The sequence below is a fragment of the Ochlerotatus camptorhynchus genome, unplaced genomic scaffold (genome assembly GCF_037179485.1).
Source record: "Ochlerotatus camptorhynchus isolate MF236.1 unplaced genomic scaffold, CSIRO-AGI_Acam_v1.1 ptg000085l, whole genome shotgun sequence".
NCBI classification, from domain to species: Eukaryota; Metazoa; Arthropoda; class Insecta; order Diptera; family Culicidae; genus Ochlerotatus; species Ochlerotatus camptorhynchus.
The window spans coordinates 4897641-4912882 of NW_027040575.1; the positions used below are offsets into that span (position 1 = coordinate 4897641).

Here is a 15242-nt window from a genome sequence, read left to right on the forward strand (position 1 = left end):
TTTACAGTTTGAAATTAGATACGAAACTAATAGTAAATGGTCAAAGTTTAAGCGAATCGAGCAGCTTTTCTTTGGTTAGCGGTGTTGTTAGAAGCCACAAGCCACCACTTGAATTACCAAAATAATAGGCTTGTTTTAACAAAAAACGGAACAGCAATCGTGAGCGGTAAACCATGCTCATCATGTGAAAAACAGTAGGCTTTTTCTATCCCAAATCATTTATTTTAGACCTTTAATTTGTGAAACTAATGGTACCAGTTTCAAGATTTTTTCCAACGTGTGGATATTTTTGTACATTCTACAAAAACCACACTGTTTGCAGATTTTACAGAAAATCAGTCAAATCTGCAAAGAGTTTGGCGTTTAAAGTGTTTACAAAAAATCGCAAATTAAATGAAAATATTTCACCGAAAGCGTATGCGTAATGGTTGATCAGACGATTTTAATTTGATTTGATCCTCTATAATGTTCGACGCTGAAAAAAATACATATGATATCCATTATAGCAATAAAATATTGCGAAACAAAACAAACAAAGTAGTTTTAAATCAACGATGAAATATGCAACATAAGACGAACGATCATTACTCAGCTCAAAGCCACACCCATACTCTCACCTAACGAAACATTCTGACATTTTCCCCGTAAAATATGATTTTTTTCAAATATTTCGATTGAAATAAACAACAAAATTCAAACCGAGTAGCAACAAAGTCCTGATGGTAGTAGGTCAGAAAGCGATAGAGCAAAGTAATATAATTATGAGAACAAAGTTGTGTTTTTAATAAGTGCCTATAACAACAAGAAACGACGACCCATTCGAGGCCAAGGAATAAACCGCACTTTGAATCGGTTGTCGCGTTTTGTTTTAAATTCTACAAGCAGAATTGTTTTCAACACTGTGAGATTGATAAAGATAAGTTAACTAACTATCTATCACATGAATACGAGAAGGAATAGCTAAATACAACAAAGGGATTAAAAGCTGCTGTTTTACTACAGTCGGATCTCTCAAGTTTTTTGCGTTTCCTAGTTTAACCAGGCAGTATTGTGGTGTTCTCGAAAGTAAAAAAAAAGAAATGTAAGATTGATTCAACTGACGGAAAAATGCAAATAATTTACTTACAAATAGGGTTCTAAATCCAATGTCATCATCATACAGATTAAAAATTTCCCAAGGACTTTGACGGCAAGGGCCGTCATTCTTTGGAATACGCAAAACAATAAAGGAATGTGAAACTATTTTAAGTCAAACTGTGAGACGATGAGGGAAAGTAAAACTACCGATGTTAAGACAAAGAAAATCATATTTGACAACGTAGGCAGTATTTGTAATTCGAAAAAACTGAATACTAAAACAATGGAAGAATAAAAACAATTTGTGTTTGAAATTAAGAAAACAAAACTACAAAAATTGTAAAACTATTAACTATTACTATATTATTGATATATAGCATAAAACTATTACTATACCATTAGTTTATATTACTAAAACAAAGAAAAATGCATGTAATAAAAGTAATTGTTTACATTTCAATGAAAACACAAAACCGCAACTATTATTTGACATTTGGTTTGGTTTCGTAACGCAAGTGCTGTACTCTCTCGGTTTTCTCTCTATACATATGCGTATATATTGACCAGTTTCTTTACCCTGAAGAAAGTGTGGCTTGTACATAGAGTTGAATTCACGTATATATATATATAAAACAAAATTGCTGCTCTCTATATCTAAACATACCTCTATTTTTTCCCTTTCTCTCTCTCTCTCTTTTGGTTCATTCGTTTTTGATCGTTCCGATCACTTTTTCGTTTCGCCTTTGAATCTATCATCCGTCGTAAACATACTTAGTAAGTGTCTTCATTACAGTTAGTTTCTACCATCATAAATACAAAAACAATGCCTCTTCATGATATGGTTAAATCTTCCATCTAGCTTATGACTGTGATATGTTAAACCAAAAATTAGTCAATCTAAGTCGCATCGAAAATATGACGCCTTTTCATATATACAATTGCTACCCGAATAAGCACCAATACCATTACATGTATAATTTGTTAAAGCTAAACGACACAATCGACACATATAACACAAACACACAGGCTTAATTTAGTGGCAGACGGCAACCAGAATGCGCAAAGCTTCGAAATCAGCTAGGTGCCTGCTCTGCTAATGAAAGCTATTCGGTTTTAAGGGTTGGTTACTGTGCCATTGATATAGGAATGATAGCTTTTTCGGAATTCACCACCGCAACGCAAACCAACTTACACCACCACATACCATTCACACAATCCAACCTAAACAATTCACAAAAAAAATATGGATGGCTGTTTCTATTTCTGTGTATATAGCTAGGTAAATTTCTTCCATTATTGGGATGTGCTTACAAGTCTTTCCGGAATGGTTAGCGTTGATTTTTAGAACATAGCTGTAGTCGAAATTGAACGGAATTCATTCATTTGACAGAATCATTTCTAGCATTGTCACTGGATGACAATCACAAACAGTGATGCCAGATCTACGGAATCGATCGAATAATGTGCAAATTATTATTAAGGAAGCATGTATTTTTCTATAGAATTCAACGCATGCGCCCCTTCCCAGGCCGGATGGCAATAAAGTTATCAATGTGGCAAAGAACCGTTCCATGAATTAATTTCGTTTTATTTGCTCCAATCTATTATAAATTTTGGACATGAATGTCACTGGAAAATATGGTGGTCATTTTGCTAATAGTGGCAAAAGCTGTTTGGTGAAATAATTTTATTTATCACCATTAAGTATCAAATTACAGATGACAGCTTCGGCAGTTAGTGACTGGTTTTGGCAACCACAATTAAAATGATAATCTCACTGAATGTTCACACCATAAAACTATGCTGAATGTATTTAAACGATCCTTTAATCGATCATCTTCAATCTATTTCGATTCTTATGACTGTCCTAAAATGTAACTAGTGCCGAATAGAATCAAATTGCCGACAGTAGTCACCATCACATGAGAAGCTTCTGGCGTTTAAAATCGTTTTAGAACAGTTTTTGACAATTCAAGCTGAACATTGCATTAGGTCCTAAGTAACATTGTTCGATTCTCTTCGTCGACATTCTCTTTCGTTAATAACTTGAGCACAAAACCGTTTCTTGTTGTACGACAATAGATGCTAGATAAAAGCATCGATCTGTACGCTGAAAATTCCTTGGAATGTCTTTACATGGCCGTGGAGATACAAAGAGAAAGTCGACGAAGAGCATCTGTCAATGTTACTTAGGACCTAATGCAATGTTCAACTTGAATTGTATTGAAAGGAATTGATAGAGGAGCTAGCTGCAAGAAAATGTAAACAAACAAACCCGTTCATATGTGTACGCTACGCTGATAAAATCCCCATAGAAGTCCGGGTGCTGCTAGATTAACGAAAATACTTTTTCTTCCGATTGGATTGTTCGGCTGCAAAAGCGTGTCCTGTCGGGTTGGCCGTATTTTATACTATGTAATAGATTCTTTCATCGAGCTGTGAGTTGAGCGTAGCCGGCGATGTCTTTATGGCCGTGGGAATCCAAAGAGAATCGATCAATTTTTCACATGCACTGTTCGGTATTTGAAAATTTATGCATTTTTCGTTATTTGAAAATTTATGTAAAATTGATTAAACTGTGAAGTTTTGTCACGCTATAGAGATTTTGAAATTCTGGGGGGTGACCCCAGCGTAGTGGTTAGCATCCATACCTATCATGCCAAATTCACGAGTTCTGCACTAGTCACGAATGACCCAAGAGAGTTAAAGTGACTATAATTAGAAAAAAAACGGAATGCTTAAGTATCTGTGCATGCGATGAATTGAGTCGGTTGATATTAAGTACTTTAAGTGACTCATTGCAAATTGCATATATTCCAAACAGGCTTTATAGAACCTCACTCTAGAGTCGATTGAAGTATTTTTTGAGGAGTAGAATTTCTACTCACAAATCATTCCACCGAGCCTCACAACTTGTAAGCGAAGGGGAGTAACACGGGAATGGGTTTGCTGTAGCTGATAAAATTTCCTACAAGTATAGCTATAATTTTTAAAAGCAAGGCGATATGGCGAATTTTTAGATGGATATGAACAAAAAAATGGTTTTCCCATAGTAAAACCCATATAAACTTCAAATGTGTTGTGCCAAGTCAGTTTCTTACTAAATGATTTCAACTTTTGGAAGGCTCTGATTGAAGGATCTGCCCAATTACTTTTTTAGTACTGTATTGATTAACACCAACGGGACTTATTTCAAGTATAATACCGATTGGATATTACCACCATAAATGAAAAACGACATGACATGACTAATTTTCTGATAAATTCGACAGTGAGCATGCATAAGGGCGTAAACGCGATGATCGATTCTCTTTTCTTAATAACTCGCTAGATTTAACGTTACTCGGTACGTTTTTTGTTGCTTTTGATAGCCAAAACAACCTGTTACAACTCTGCATTGAACAACTTCTAGAAAATTGTTTCACTTAGCTGTTGCAATGCAAAGAGAAAATCCATGAATAGAATCGATCAAAGCATAGTAAAAAAACTGAAACAAACTCCAGCCAACAAACATTGCAAGCAGAATAGGAACTTATTCAGACAAAAACATGCTTTTATAAACTAAAAAATGGCTTATTATTATTATTTTTAGTATTTTTAAACTGAGGATTATTTTAAAACTTATCAAAAATGCTAACTTTTCTGAAATTTTCTTCAATGAAACTTGAAATTTGGACTCTTGAAACTGTTTAAAAGCATCAAGTATAATGTCAACTGAGATCGGCACTGATAAAAAAATTCAAATAAGTAGAATTAAATGGAAGAGACTTGCTCTAGTCCTTATGAGCACCCCAACTTCACAACTTCCATACATGACTGGTTATTTGCATGATCATACAGTAGTAATGGTATTGGGGTCACATCAAAAAGGTAGCAAAGTATTGTTTTCATTGTCAGCAACTAGACTAGAACTTTCTGAAAGGCTTGTCTGAGTATAGAAGAAAAAAAAAAGATGTTTTAGTAATCAACTCACCCACCATTCCAATCTTTATCCTTTTATATTCTGGCCTTGTCTGAAACAAATGGACAGCAATGTTGTCGTTAATACCACCCATTTAATTGTTTTCTTTTTACTGTTTTATGTGAATTCTTAGAAAAACTTGAGCCGAGATATTTGTTCTTGTTCTGAGCTGAAAACAAAACCGTCTTTGTCATAGGACAAATGGGAACTCCTCCTCTCTTTCTCTCTCCCATTCAAGCTACATTGCAGCGTATACTCTACTGTTTTGCATTCACATACATATATATATTTTTACCATATTATATATCTATTTAGTCTACTCAGTACTTGTAATCGGTTGACCAGTGTGTGGAAGTACATCAAAATTGTTTTGTTACTTATTGATTTGAGTATGTATCTAATTCGAATTCAACGCCAATCCATAAACGTATTTTTATATATATAAAAAACGCTTCGGCTGATGTTGCGAGCATAGGAGGTAAGAGTTTGCACTGCTATTTGCTTGATTTTTTAGTTTTAGTTTTATGTTCACCCTAATTCATAGACACTAACACACCATAGTGTTTTTTTTTATATATATTCTGTATTTATTGATTGAGCTCACTAATTTTCATTTACGATTCATATATTTTTTTCTTTTTTTTTATGTTTTATTTACAGAACCCGTATACACAATCGCTAATAGCTAACCACATATAACAAATGCCTTTATTTTCTCACACCATGTCAAATTTTGCGCACAACAGTTTCAAACGATTAGTTCAATTTCTCACCACAACCACCAAACAGCCAACCATTCAACGGTAGCAATGCCAAAAACAACACACCAGCAATTGACAGCTTTGGTTTGACCGCTTGTAGATCATTTGGATATTATCGCTTCTATAAGAATATTATCATTTCAAGTATTATTTTTTTTATTTTCAGCACCGGTTTTAAAGCTTCACTCGCCTTCACCTTTGAATTGTATCTATCATTGTCCGATTAATTCGAGTGCCCCCATTTACAACTTGCAACAAATTGTTACCTTTTCCCTTTCCGCCGTCTACGTCACAATCAACCTCTTCCTTAAAACTAGCATCATACACTCAAAATTGATTATGTGCTTGAGAAACGGAGAGTAAACGTTCTCTTAAATACAATTAGCTGGAGATTGGAATGTTCTAAAAAAAATCACAAGGTCAATTTCGGGTGTACGGTTTCCGCTGTCATAATTCTGTTCGTTTCCGATGGTTTGTAAATGTCTCACGTTGCATTGGCCCCCAAGAAACTCAAATCCCTGATCTTTTATCCCTACCATTCATTCACCAAAACCCGTTTGTTTTCCCAGCAAACAAGAGATAAAATTCCCAAGCAATATCTGTCACCTTTGGTAGCTCCACTCCAGCCTTTCACGTTCTATATTTATTCTTATACCAACTTCGCTTAATATTGACTGTGGCTTATGAAAATTTACAAAACCAATCGTACTACCTAGATATACTTAGTTTAGAATAAACGTACATCAGCGAAATATTTTCACTACCTAGAATCAGTCCTGTATGCAGCTAAAATTTTGAAAACATGTTTTGTTAGCTCAAGTTTGATTTCCGCGGGTAGTAAACAATGCAGTGGATGAACGAATAATAAATGGCTTTAGTGTACACACGTAATGCGAGCATTGAACAAACAAATTCCCTCCATCGAAGTAATAATAAAACCTGATTTGATCCCGTTATCGTTAGATTGTTTTGTGATCTTTGCTTTGGTAATTTGGTTTACCCAAATGTTGAGGAATCGTATGTAACTTGTAGTTTATCGTTCGACGGTGGAAGTAAATTAGAAACCACTCCAAATTGCATACGCCTGAGACCATTTGGGCTTAGGTTCTGCTTTTAATGTTTTAGTTGTTTCGTTGTGATTTTAGTACATTGTTTTACTCTCCGCTAACGGAAACCGCAGAGAGTTCCTGTATTGTTTGCATGATTTTTAGACGTTTCTTAATTTATTTACGGAGATTCCCTTTCCAACCACGGCTTAATATTTGTCGAAATTGTTTTAATCAAATGACTTATGTTTTCAAAATATGTTTTCCCATTGTTTTATTTCACGCTTACCATCATTTCACTGGATTATAAAATATTAATTTACGTTCGGTTACGCTTATTTGATTAATCAAAAATATAATTTCAACCGATAAAAAAAACCGAAAAAACGAATGAAAATAACGTGCAAATTTGACGATAATGTTGATTCCGATATTTCGAATCACCATCCCAAACACAATAAAATCAATTAAACACTCCGCTTGACCAACTATGTCGGCTTTCACAATGTTAAAAATGCCCACCTACCATCGTCACCCCCGATTCATTGCTACTCCTTGGTCCTTTTACCGTGCACCACTATATGCCATGAATTAATCCATGATCTTCAATAAAATGGTGCCATAAAATTGCACCTAATTTAAATCAATCCCAATTAAATTGATATCGTATTAATGCCCCCATTCATAACATCTCCCGTAAACCAAATACTACTACTACTGCCCCACATTTCCTCTCCCAATGGCCTGAAACACACCCCCTGCCCCTTGTCTTACACTCCACATTATCCACTTATTGTCATTGCTGTAATGAAAAATAAATTAATGTGCCGGATGAAATAATATGGACTCAATAAAATTTGACAATCAAACCGAAATTTAATTTAAAAAACCAACATCAGCTTCGTCTACAATACCTTTGAATGCTCCTTACGTTATCTACACCGATGCCAATGGACAGGTACAGGTTTTCGTGCTTATGTTTTTCAATTATTATAATTATTATTATTTAAACAGTAAAATTCCAGTTTCAATGCTTTTCGTTTGCTGCTTATCCCAAAACAAACTTTTAGTTGCATTTACCCCCTCTAAATAACCAAGGAAACGTTTGCTTTTTTAAATGATTAAATGCCCGCCTACAACCCCACCTATGGATCTAGAATGTGCTTTTTCAAAAACAAAAATTATCCGCCCAGCGTCGCAGCAGCTTCAGAATTGTTTTTTGTTAGCATCTTCAACGGTATTGGCCGCTTGCTTGGTGGCAGCAGCACCGCTTATGTACTTTCTTCTGTTTTACATTATAAAAAAAAGTTTAAGACATATAAACTCACCCCTTCCTTGCCTCTAGCTTTCTGATTAGACACAAGTATCGAAAATATTAATGGTTTTTCAAACAGATATGGGCTGCCGCTGAAGAATGAATGCCTGCTGCTTAGTATCTATTCTCACACACAAAATCCAGATTCTCTTACTAACTGTGCTTTTTCCTAATTTCAATTATACAAAAAATGTCTGCTTGTTAGTTTCTTTACGTGTTTTAGTTCATTGAAAACTGTCTCTACTTGAAGTGATAAACCAATCAAGTTCTAACATTTCGATAGGGCAATAAAGTGTCTACAGATGAACTAACTAAATCTTTAGGGTTAGGCAGTGAACACTTAGTACAAACATGAATTTAGTCAGAAACAATTAGGGAAAAAACAATCAAAGCCACTGTTTCGTGACAAACTGAAAACTTAAATCCCGAATCGTCATTTAAACAAACTGAAAACTGTGGATTATCCAACCTGAAATACATCAATGCCATTTTTGCTAGAATAAATTCTCAAAATGTTCCCCATTCTCCCACAATCCCAAAGTTTCTAATTCCAAATTCAAATCGATTTTTTTCCACCCCCTTACTGTATTCTCTCAAAAGCCTCCGTCTTTGCGGTCTTGAATTCACCAAAACCAAAAAAAAAAAACATCCCCATATCTTCCCTTGCCATTCGGGTTAAGTTTTATTGTTTTAATTTAATAATCTCGTTTTTCTGTTTTGTTTTACTTTAGTTCGTTTGAATCAACCATTCTTACTACCACTACTTATAACTTGAAAATCACCATTTCTCTTCCATCACGCTGGCTCGAGTGCAAATTAAGGCTAAACTAATCGAAAGTCTGTCTTTCTTGTCCGCCCGTTACAGTTACTGGACACCCTCCCGGTGTGCCAAGATTTTAATAGATCGATGTGCACGCGCCCGACCTGTAGATTCGTACATCTAATGGAGTGTAAGTATACCCGGTTTGAGTTATTTATGTACATTATATAAATATTGCTGGATAAGAGGAGAGGATTCAGTGTGTTGGTGGCCCTATGTTGGGATCAACTTGACTATATTTGAGGGTTCATCCAAAATTTCGGAAACAACTAGCGAAAAACAGCCGGGCAGTTGACCAGCGGTGTCCCAGTGTCTAATGTTTTAAATAAGGTAAAAATAGTTTGTATTCAATCATCGTGGTAAAATATCAGGATAGTCCCCTTTATCCTGTTCAATATTCAAAACTTTCCCGGTTTTACATGTCATGTCAACTGTTCAGAATCAGAATGCATCCCGAGCAGGAGAAAATAACTAACGAATGCCTAATTATGTGCCTGATACCAAAATTTGGTGTTAATCAGCCTAACATCCCGAGCAAGAACCTATAACTGACCGATAATTTATGAATATCTTAATGTTGTATGATATCTTATGTTGGTATGCTTATGGTATAAAACCTTGTTTTAATATTATTCAGTTATCGAAATATTTTATAAAATATCAAATGAATGCCAAAATAACAAAACGTGATCTTTCAGTTTTTAGACAATAATACATAGGAGTTATTGGATTGGTATTAGAAGACCTTTTAAATAACACATTATGGTATTATGGCATACAAAAAAGTGTTTAGAATCCGTCAGTTATTATAATAATCAAAGTTCGTTATTCGAAGAACATTTGTGAGTTTTTTTTTGTATTTTACCTCTTATGTCAAGCTTAACCATACCAATTTAAATCGATATATTCGTTCCTACTCGGGATGTATAGGGAAATGGCAAATATACTTTACAAACATACATATACAAACTATTAAAAATGACCCATAAAAATGCTCCTTTAAAACATCCAAATGATTAACCCGGTAAATACCATAATAAGATCGGTATTTAAGGTCAAATTTAGCATTTGCATTTCAAAAAGCTGTGTTGGCAGAATCAACTTAAAAAACAAGATTAGAACTCTGAACAGCATGATTTCTAAAACCACGCCTGTAATCACTAGGCTGCAGACCATTTTAATTAAACATCTGAAAAATCTCTATTAATAAAAATAGTGCAACTTATGGATTAAACGTTCAACAATGAACCTAACGGAATTGATCCATAGAAACACACTATTGCACACTTAATAATATAGGTATGATCCATAGATTAGACATATTTGTTTCAAGTTTGGAAATTACAGCTTTTGTTTACCCCTACCACTGTATGTGCTCCTGTCATCGTCGACTTGACGATCTCGAGGGGACACGGGTGGGGTAGGTGCTGCTACTGTACCTTTCGACCAATGGCAGTAATTGATGGTATAGTATGTTATATTTTGTTTAAGGATTTTCACCGGGGTTCTATGGATCTTTCGGGTGTTTTCTTAATGGGTGTATTTCTTTTTTATGGATCGTATTATCAATTCTAAAGGTGCGTCCTTAGGATAGCCATAGGAAAATATCACAACGCAGAACGAATTTAGTATGGAATCTTGGAATTCAAGACCAACAATTGAAATGGCCTTAACTCCATTTTGTAAACAAACCTTGTAAGGCCATTTTCTCGCGAACCGAAGTCTACAAAGGCAAAGCAACATAATGAAAAGGTAGGAGAAATTCTCCTCTACCCGATTGTGCACACTTAGAAAAAATCATGTAAATTTAGGTGTTCTGAGAGTGACATATACGAGCGTCAATTTTGACATAAATTTGAGTCATAACAGACGCAAGATACAGCTCAATCAAACGTACTTTTTGTCGAGCAACGAACTTTTCAGTCTCGGAGCACTTAATATTACATGACATGTTTGTTTACGTCTTCATCTTTTATGGATGGATGGATGGATTCCGTCACGTGTAAAATTCGTTATTTCTAGGTGTGTGGTTTAGGTTTGCAAATGTAGGTTTCGGTTCGCGAGAAAATGGCCTTACAAGGTTTGTTTACAAAATGGAGTTAAGGCCATTTCAATTGTTGGTCTTGAATTATCGTATTAGAGATTTGTTGCTATTTGTCGTTAAATTACAAAAATAACATTGAATCGCCAAAATGGCCACGAAAACTCCAAAATGGTTTCAAACTTGATTAACTTTCTTATTGCAATTTTTTTCTCTTTTCGGGACATCAAACTACTGCGACCAGTATTTTAATCTATTATAGTATATCCCGTGACCTTAGTTTAGTGCATGTTGTATTACTCCATCACTATCGAGAAATTATGATGTATTCGATTTTTTATACAGTTGTCATTCTTGCCTTCATCGCAAGGAATCGACTCTAATTGAAAGGTCCCGCTATTTATACCCTTCGGAGTGTTGGAACACCCTCCAAAGGCGCGCCCCTTTGTCAGTCAAAATTGGATTCCTTAGCAACCGATAATGACCATACATCAGAACCCTAGCCTTAACCACTTCAAACTAGGGAACAACGAATAGCAGATTAGGAAGGTGAAGACTAACTCACTCATTTTTTCCTTGTTTCAAGATCATCCTCGGTCCAGGCAACCCGAGGACTTATCACTATTAACAAGGCATAAAAAGTAACAAGGACTAAGATGTGTTCCTTTGGTTACTGAAAAATCCTGTTCCCCTCGTTTGAAGTAGTCAGGACTAGGAATCGGTGGTAGATCTTACATCCCATAACGTACCACAAAAAAGTGATCTACCCACGTTACGGGGCTGATCAACAGGTTGTCATACAGCTTTGGAGCCCGGGTTCTAGCTACGGTATTCTGCTTGAGCGATCGATTTCGTTGCCTACTGTCGCGGTATGTCTGGGTTGCTTATGATAACCTCACGACCTTTCCGTGGAGCTGACGGCTGGCAGTTCCACTACGGTGTTTTCTTTGAGGCTTCCGATTTGTCGTCAAGGTTTCCCTGTACGTTTTGGGCACGCGCCATACGGTGTTTCTAGGAAAATTCAACACTTTAGGCAGTTTGGACGCGGACCACGATGGATTTTCCAGGTGACTGTGCACGATTGCAAGAGCGTTTTTCGAACTGAAAAAATACACTGTTATTGTTACTGTTATTGTCAACAAATAGACGTCCAAAGCTTCGAAAAACGTCCACTGTAATGCACTGTAATAAGCAAAAGAGTTTGTTCCATTAACCAGCACAAATTGTTGGCTGGGTACCCGGAACATATCCGTGTGACCAATGTGGGCATGGAAAGTCAATATTACCGCAAACGATTTTATCGATTTTCATGTGATTTAATGTCCCAAAAAAAAATCACCCAAGATGCACCACAGCATCACAGCAAAAAATAAATTTTAATATTACATCCATGAGGATGCACTTCAATCATGTCGAAAATCTAATGTAATTTTTATGACCACAAAAATGAACAAATGCAATAAAAGCAGCGTAACTCACAAGCTATGAGTAGCTGCAGTTTTTTTTTCCAAATCTGAATAAATTTCGTATGGAAAGAAAATTCTCTGAGTCAATTAATCTCAGTCGCTGAGTTGGTATGATTGGCCGTGTGTTTTAATGATAATTATGTCCTTTTTGGCAAGTAATATTACACCAAATTTTTTGACACGATTGAAGTGCATCCACTGTGATATGATATCAAAATTATTTTTTTACTGTTGAATATGTCCGGATGTGGTCAAAGTGGTCATTGACACTCGATTACTGTTGAATTTGTTTTTGAATTATCATGCGATATGAGGTTTTGCATAATGAGCTTTTTTTTTATCTAGTTCGTTTATTTGGAAGGCTCAATCGCGTTAGCTTTACGGAGCCGATAATTCATTGTGATAATGAGCTTTGGCCCCACTAAGAAACTGGCAACAAATTGGGGCTTTTGATAAACTAGCCGAAGGCGGCGGGATTGAGGTTGATGATTTTCTCGACTTCCCTGAGTATAGAGTATTATTGTGCTTGCCACACAATATACAAATAAAAACATTGGTTGGCCTAGAAAGCTCCCAATTAATAACTGTGGAAATTCATCAAAGGACACTAACTTGAGAGCCAGCAGGACTTTTACATAAAAAACGTAAAAACCAAAGATGAAAAAATGTGACATGATGGGTTTGCCCCTAATCATAAACTGTTAACATCTCCAGGAGAACTAAACATGTCCTGATGTGGCTAAACATGTCCTGGGCATATGATATGATCATTTAAATACATGTTTAATTCTCATGTGACTTGAGGTGTCCCCGGGGCACCCGAAACATGTCCGGATGTGCCCAATGTTCTCTTGCCATTTGATATGACTACCACTGAGCTTACTTTTTAGATAAGTTTAGCCTTTAGTAAGCTTCCCCGAGGGTACCCGGAACACATCGGTAGTCTGAATGTAGGCAATTCTGGCCACTCGATTTGACTACCATTGAACATGTTTTTGATTTCTCATTTGATTCCAGGTATCACATGATGGGTTTTGGTAAAAGTTAAAAACTGGCCATTTCCCTGGGGGTACCCGGAACATGTCCGAATGTGGTCGATTTGTTGCAGGGCACCCGAAATGACTACCATAATCTTGTTTCGAAAACCCATGTGATTTGACGTGGTCTCAAGACCCATACTCACCGGAACATGTTCCGGTGACATATTTGGAACCAGAAGACCGATTCCTAAAATATGTAATAATTCTAATATTCACCACGGTATTTTTCATTTAGCACTTGTTGTGTTCGTTTTGCTGCAATGATGGCCGAGAAAAACATCACTTAAAATGTTACAACATGCACACATAAAGACATTGACCAATATAGAGTAATTCCCTACGAATTCGCAAATCGATAAATTTTTGAATTTTTTGATTTGGTTGAAAATTATCAGAATCGTTCCTCATGACCGACTATGCCATTTTGCATCTTCATATCACCATTTTGTATTATAGACCCTTTTTCGTTTATTCGGGTCTTATATCACCAGCCTTATTTTTGAAAAGGGCCTATAGAAAAATATCTAGCTTATCTTCAGAAATTTTTTACTCGAAAACTGTTTGTCCGATCGGTTTGATGTCTTGCTCAATGTTGCAGGTAATGAATGAGACTATTTGAAACAAATATGCACTCTAAAAAAATTACCCAACTTTTTTGTTTAAATTTCAAATAAAGTCTTTAAAACAATTTTTCTCAAAAAATGATGATCTGTATTTTTCTTTATTTGTTGATATATTTTGGAGGACAAAAAATACCATCTATTGCACTATAATTTAAGATGGAGAAATGATGGACAAAAAAGTTGAGATTTCTTTAAAAATTCTAGTTTTTGGAAAAACATCCAAAACTTGGTCCAATTACTGTTCCGACTTTATATAATGAAAGTACATGAAAGTAATGAAGGTACATATCTTTTTGGAAATAAGAAATGAAGAAGACATCAATATATTCCGGAATGAAATACACATATTCTACATATGGTGCGAAAAAGTCTTCTTCAACCAAAATATAAAAATAATATGCGAATTCGTAGAGAATTGCTCTTTAGTCGAGCTGAGTGGAACGGTATAAGATAATCAAATGGTCTTTAAATACAATGTAACATGTTTTACATTACAATTTGAACAATTGTCGCAACTTATTTGTTACTTATTCCAGTCACAATCAAGTTGCAAAGTCTCTTTAATAAAAAAAGATAAGATATTGTGACAGAAGTGCGCTTTTTAAGAAGATATGACTTATGAACGCAAACCAAATTGATTTCATAAGACACTTATGAATTCCATAGGCATGCATTCCAAGCGAATTTTGATAACAATCCTAAGTGAATCTGAAGCTAAAGACAGTTCCAAAGGTTTTCTAAAGTGAACTGCAATTCTGATGATACACGCAAACCAAAAATGTATTACATTGAATGTTAGATGCATTCAGTGCTGGAAGATATCATTGCAATATGAATCACTATACTCCTCAACTGCACCGTCTTTGAGCTCGTGACTAAAACCTTGCTTATACTTGGCGTGATTACTGCTGCTATCACATACCCACTTGTAGACAACGGTTAGTTCATAGCTACCATAGAACTGTTGCAGTTTTTCAACCTGACTGTTTATTAAGCGGGTCGTTGTATGGTCCAGAAGTTCTTGAAGCCTAACTACTGCCACGGATGGCGAAATCGATATTCCTGTATAAGGCAGTGTAATTACAGTTGTAG

The 15242-nt window shown here is 35.5% G+C and overlaps 1 protein-coding gene across 23 annotated transcripts in view; it reads left to right on the plus strand.

The window, feature by feature from the left end:
- The window catches only part of LOC135698378 (protein muscleblind-like), an 847806-nt gene that overhangs the window by 822904 nt on the left and 9660 nt on the right, over window positions 1-15242 (plus strand). For 18 of the 23 annotated variants that reach the window (XM_065218320.1, XM_065218321.1, XM_065218314.1 and 15 more), the window contains 2 exons: window positions 7745-7803; window positions 9026-9110. In XM_065218320.1, the coding sequence (XP_065074392.1) occupies window positions 7745-7803; window positions 9026-9110 (144 nt within the window). Of the gene's footprint in view, window positions 1-7744; window positions 7804-8998; window positions 9111-15242 lie in introns of all 23 variants that reach the window. The other 5 variants (XR_010517480.1, XR_010517483.1, XR_010517481.1 and 2 more) reach the window with 2 other exon arrangements.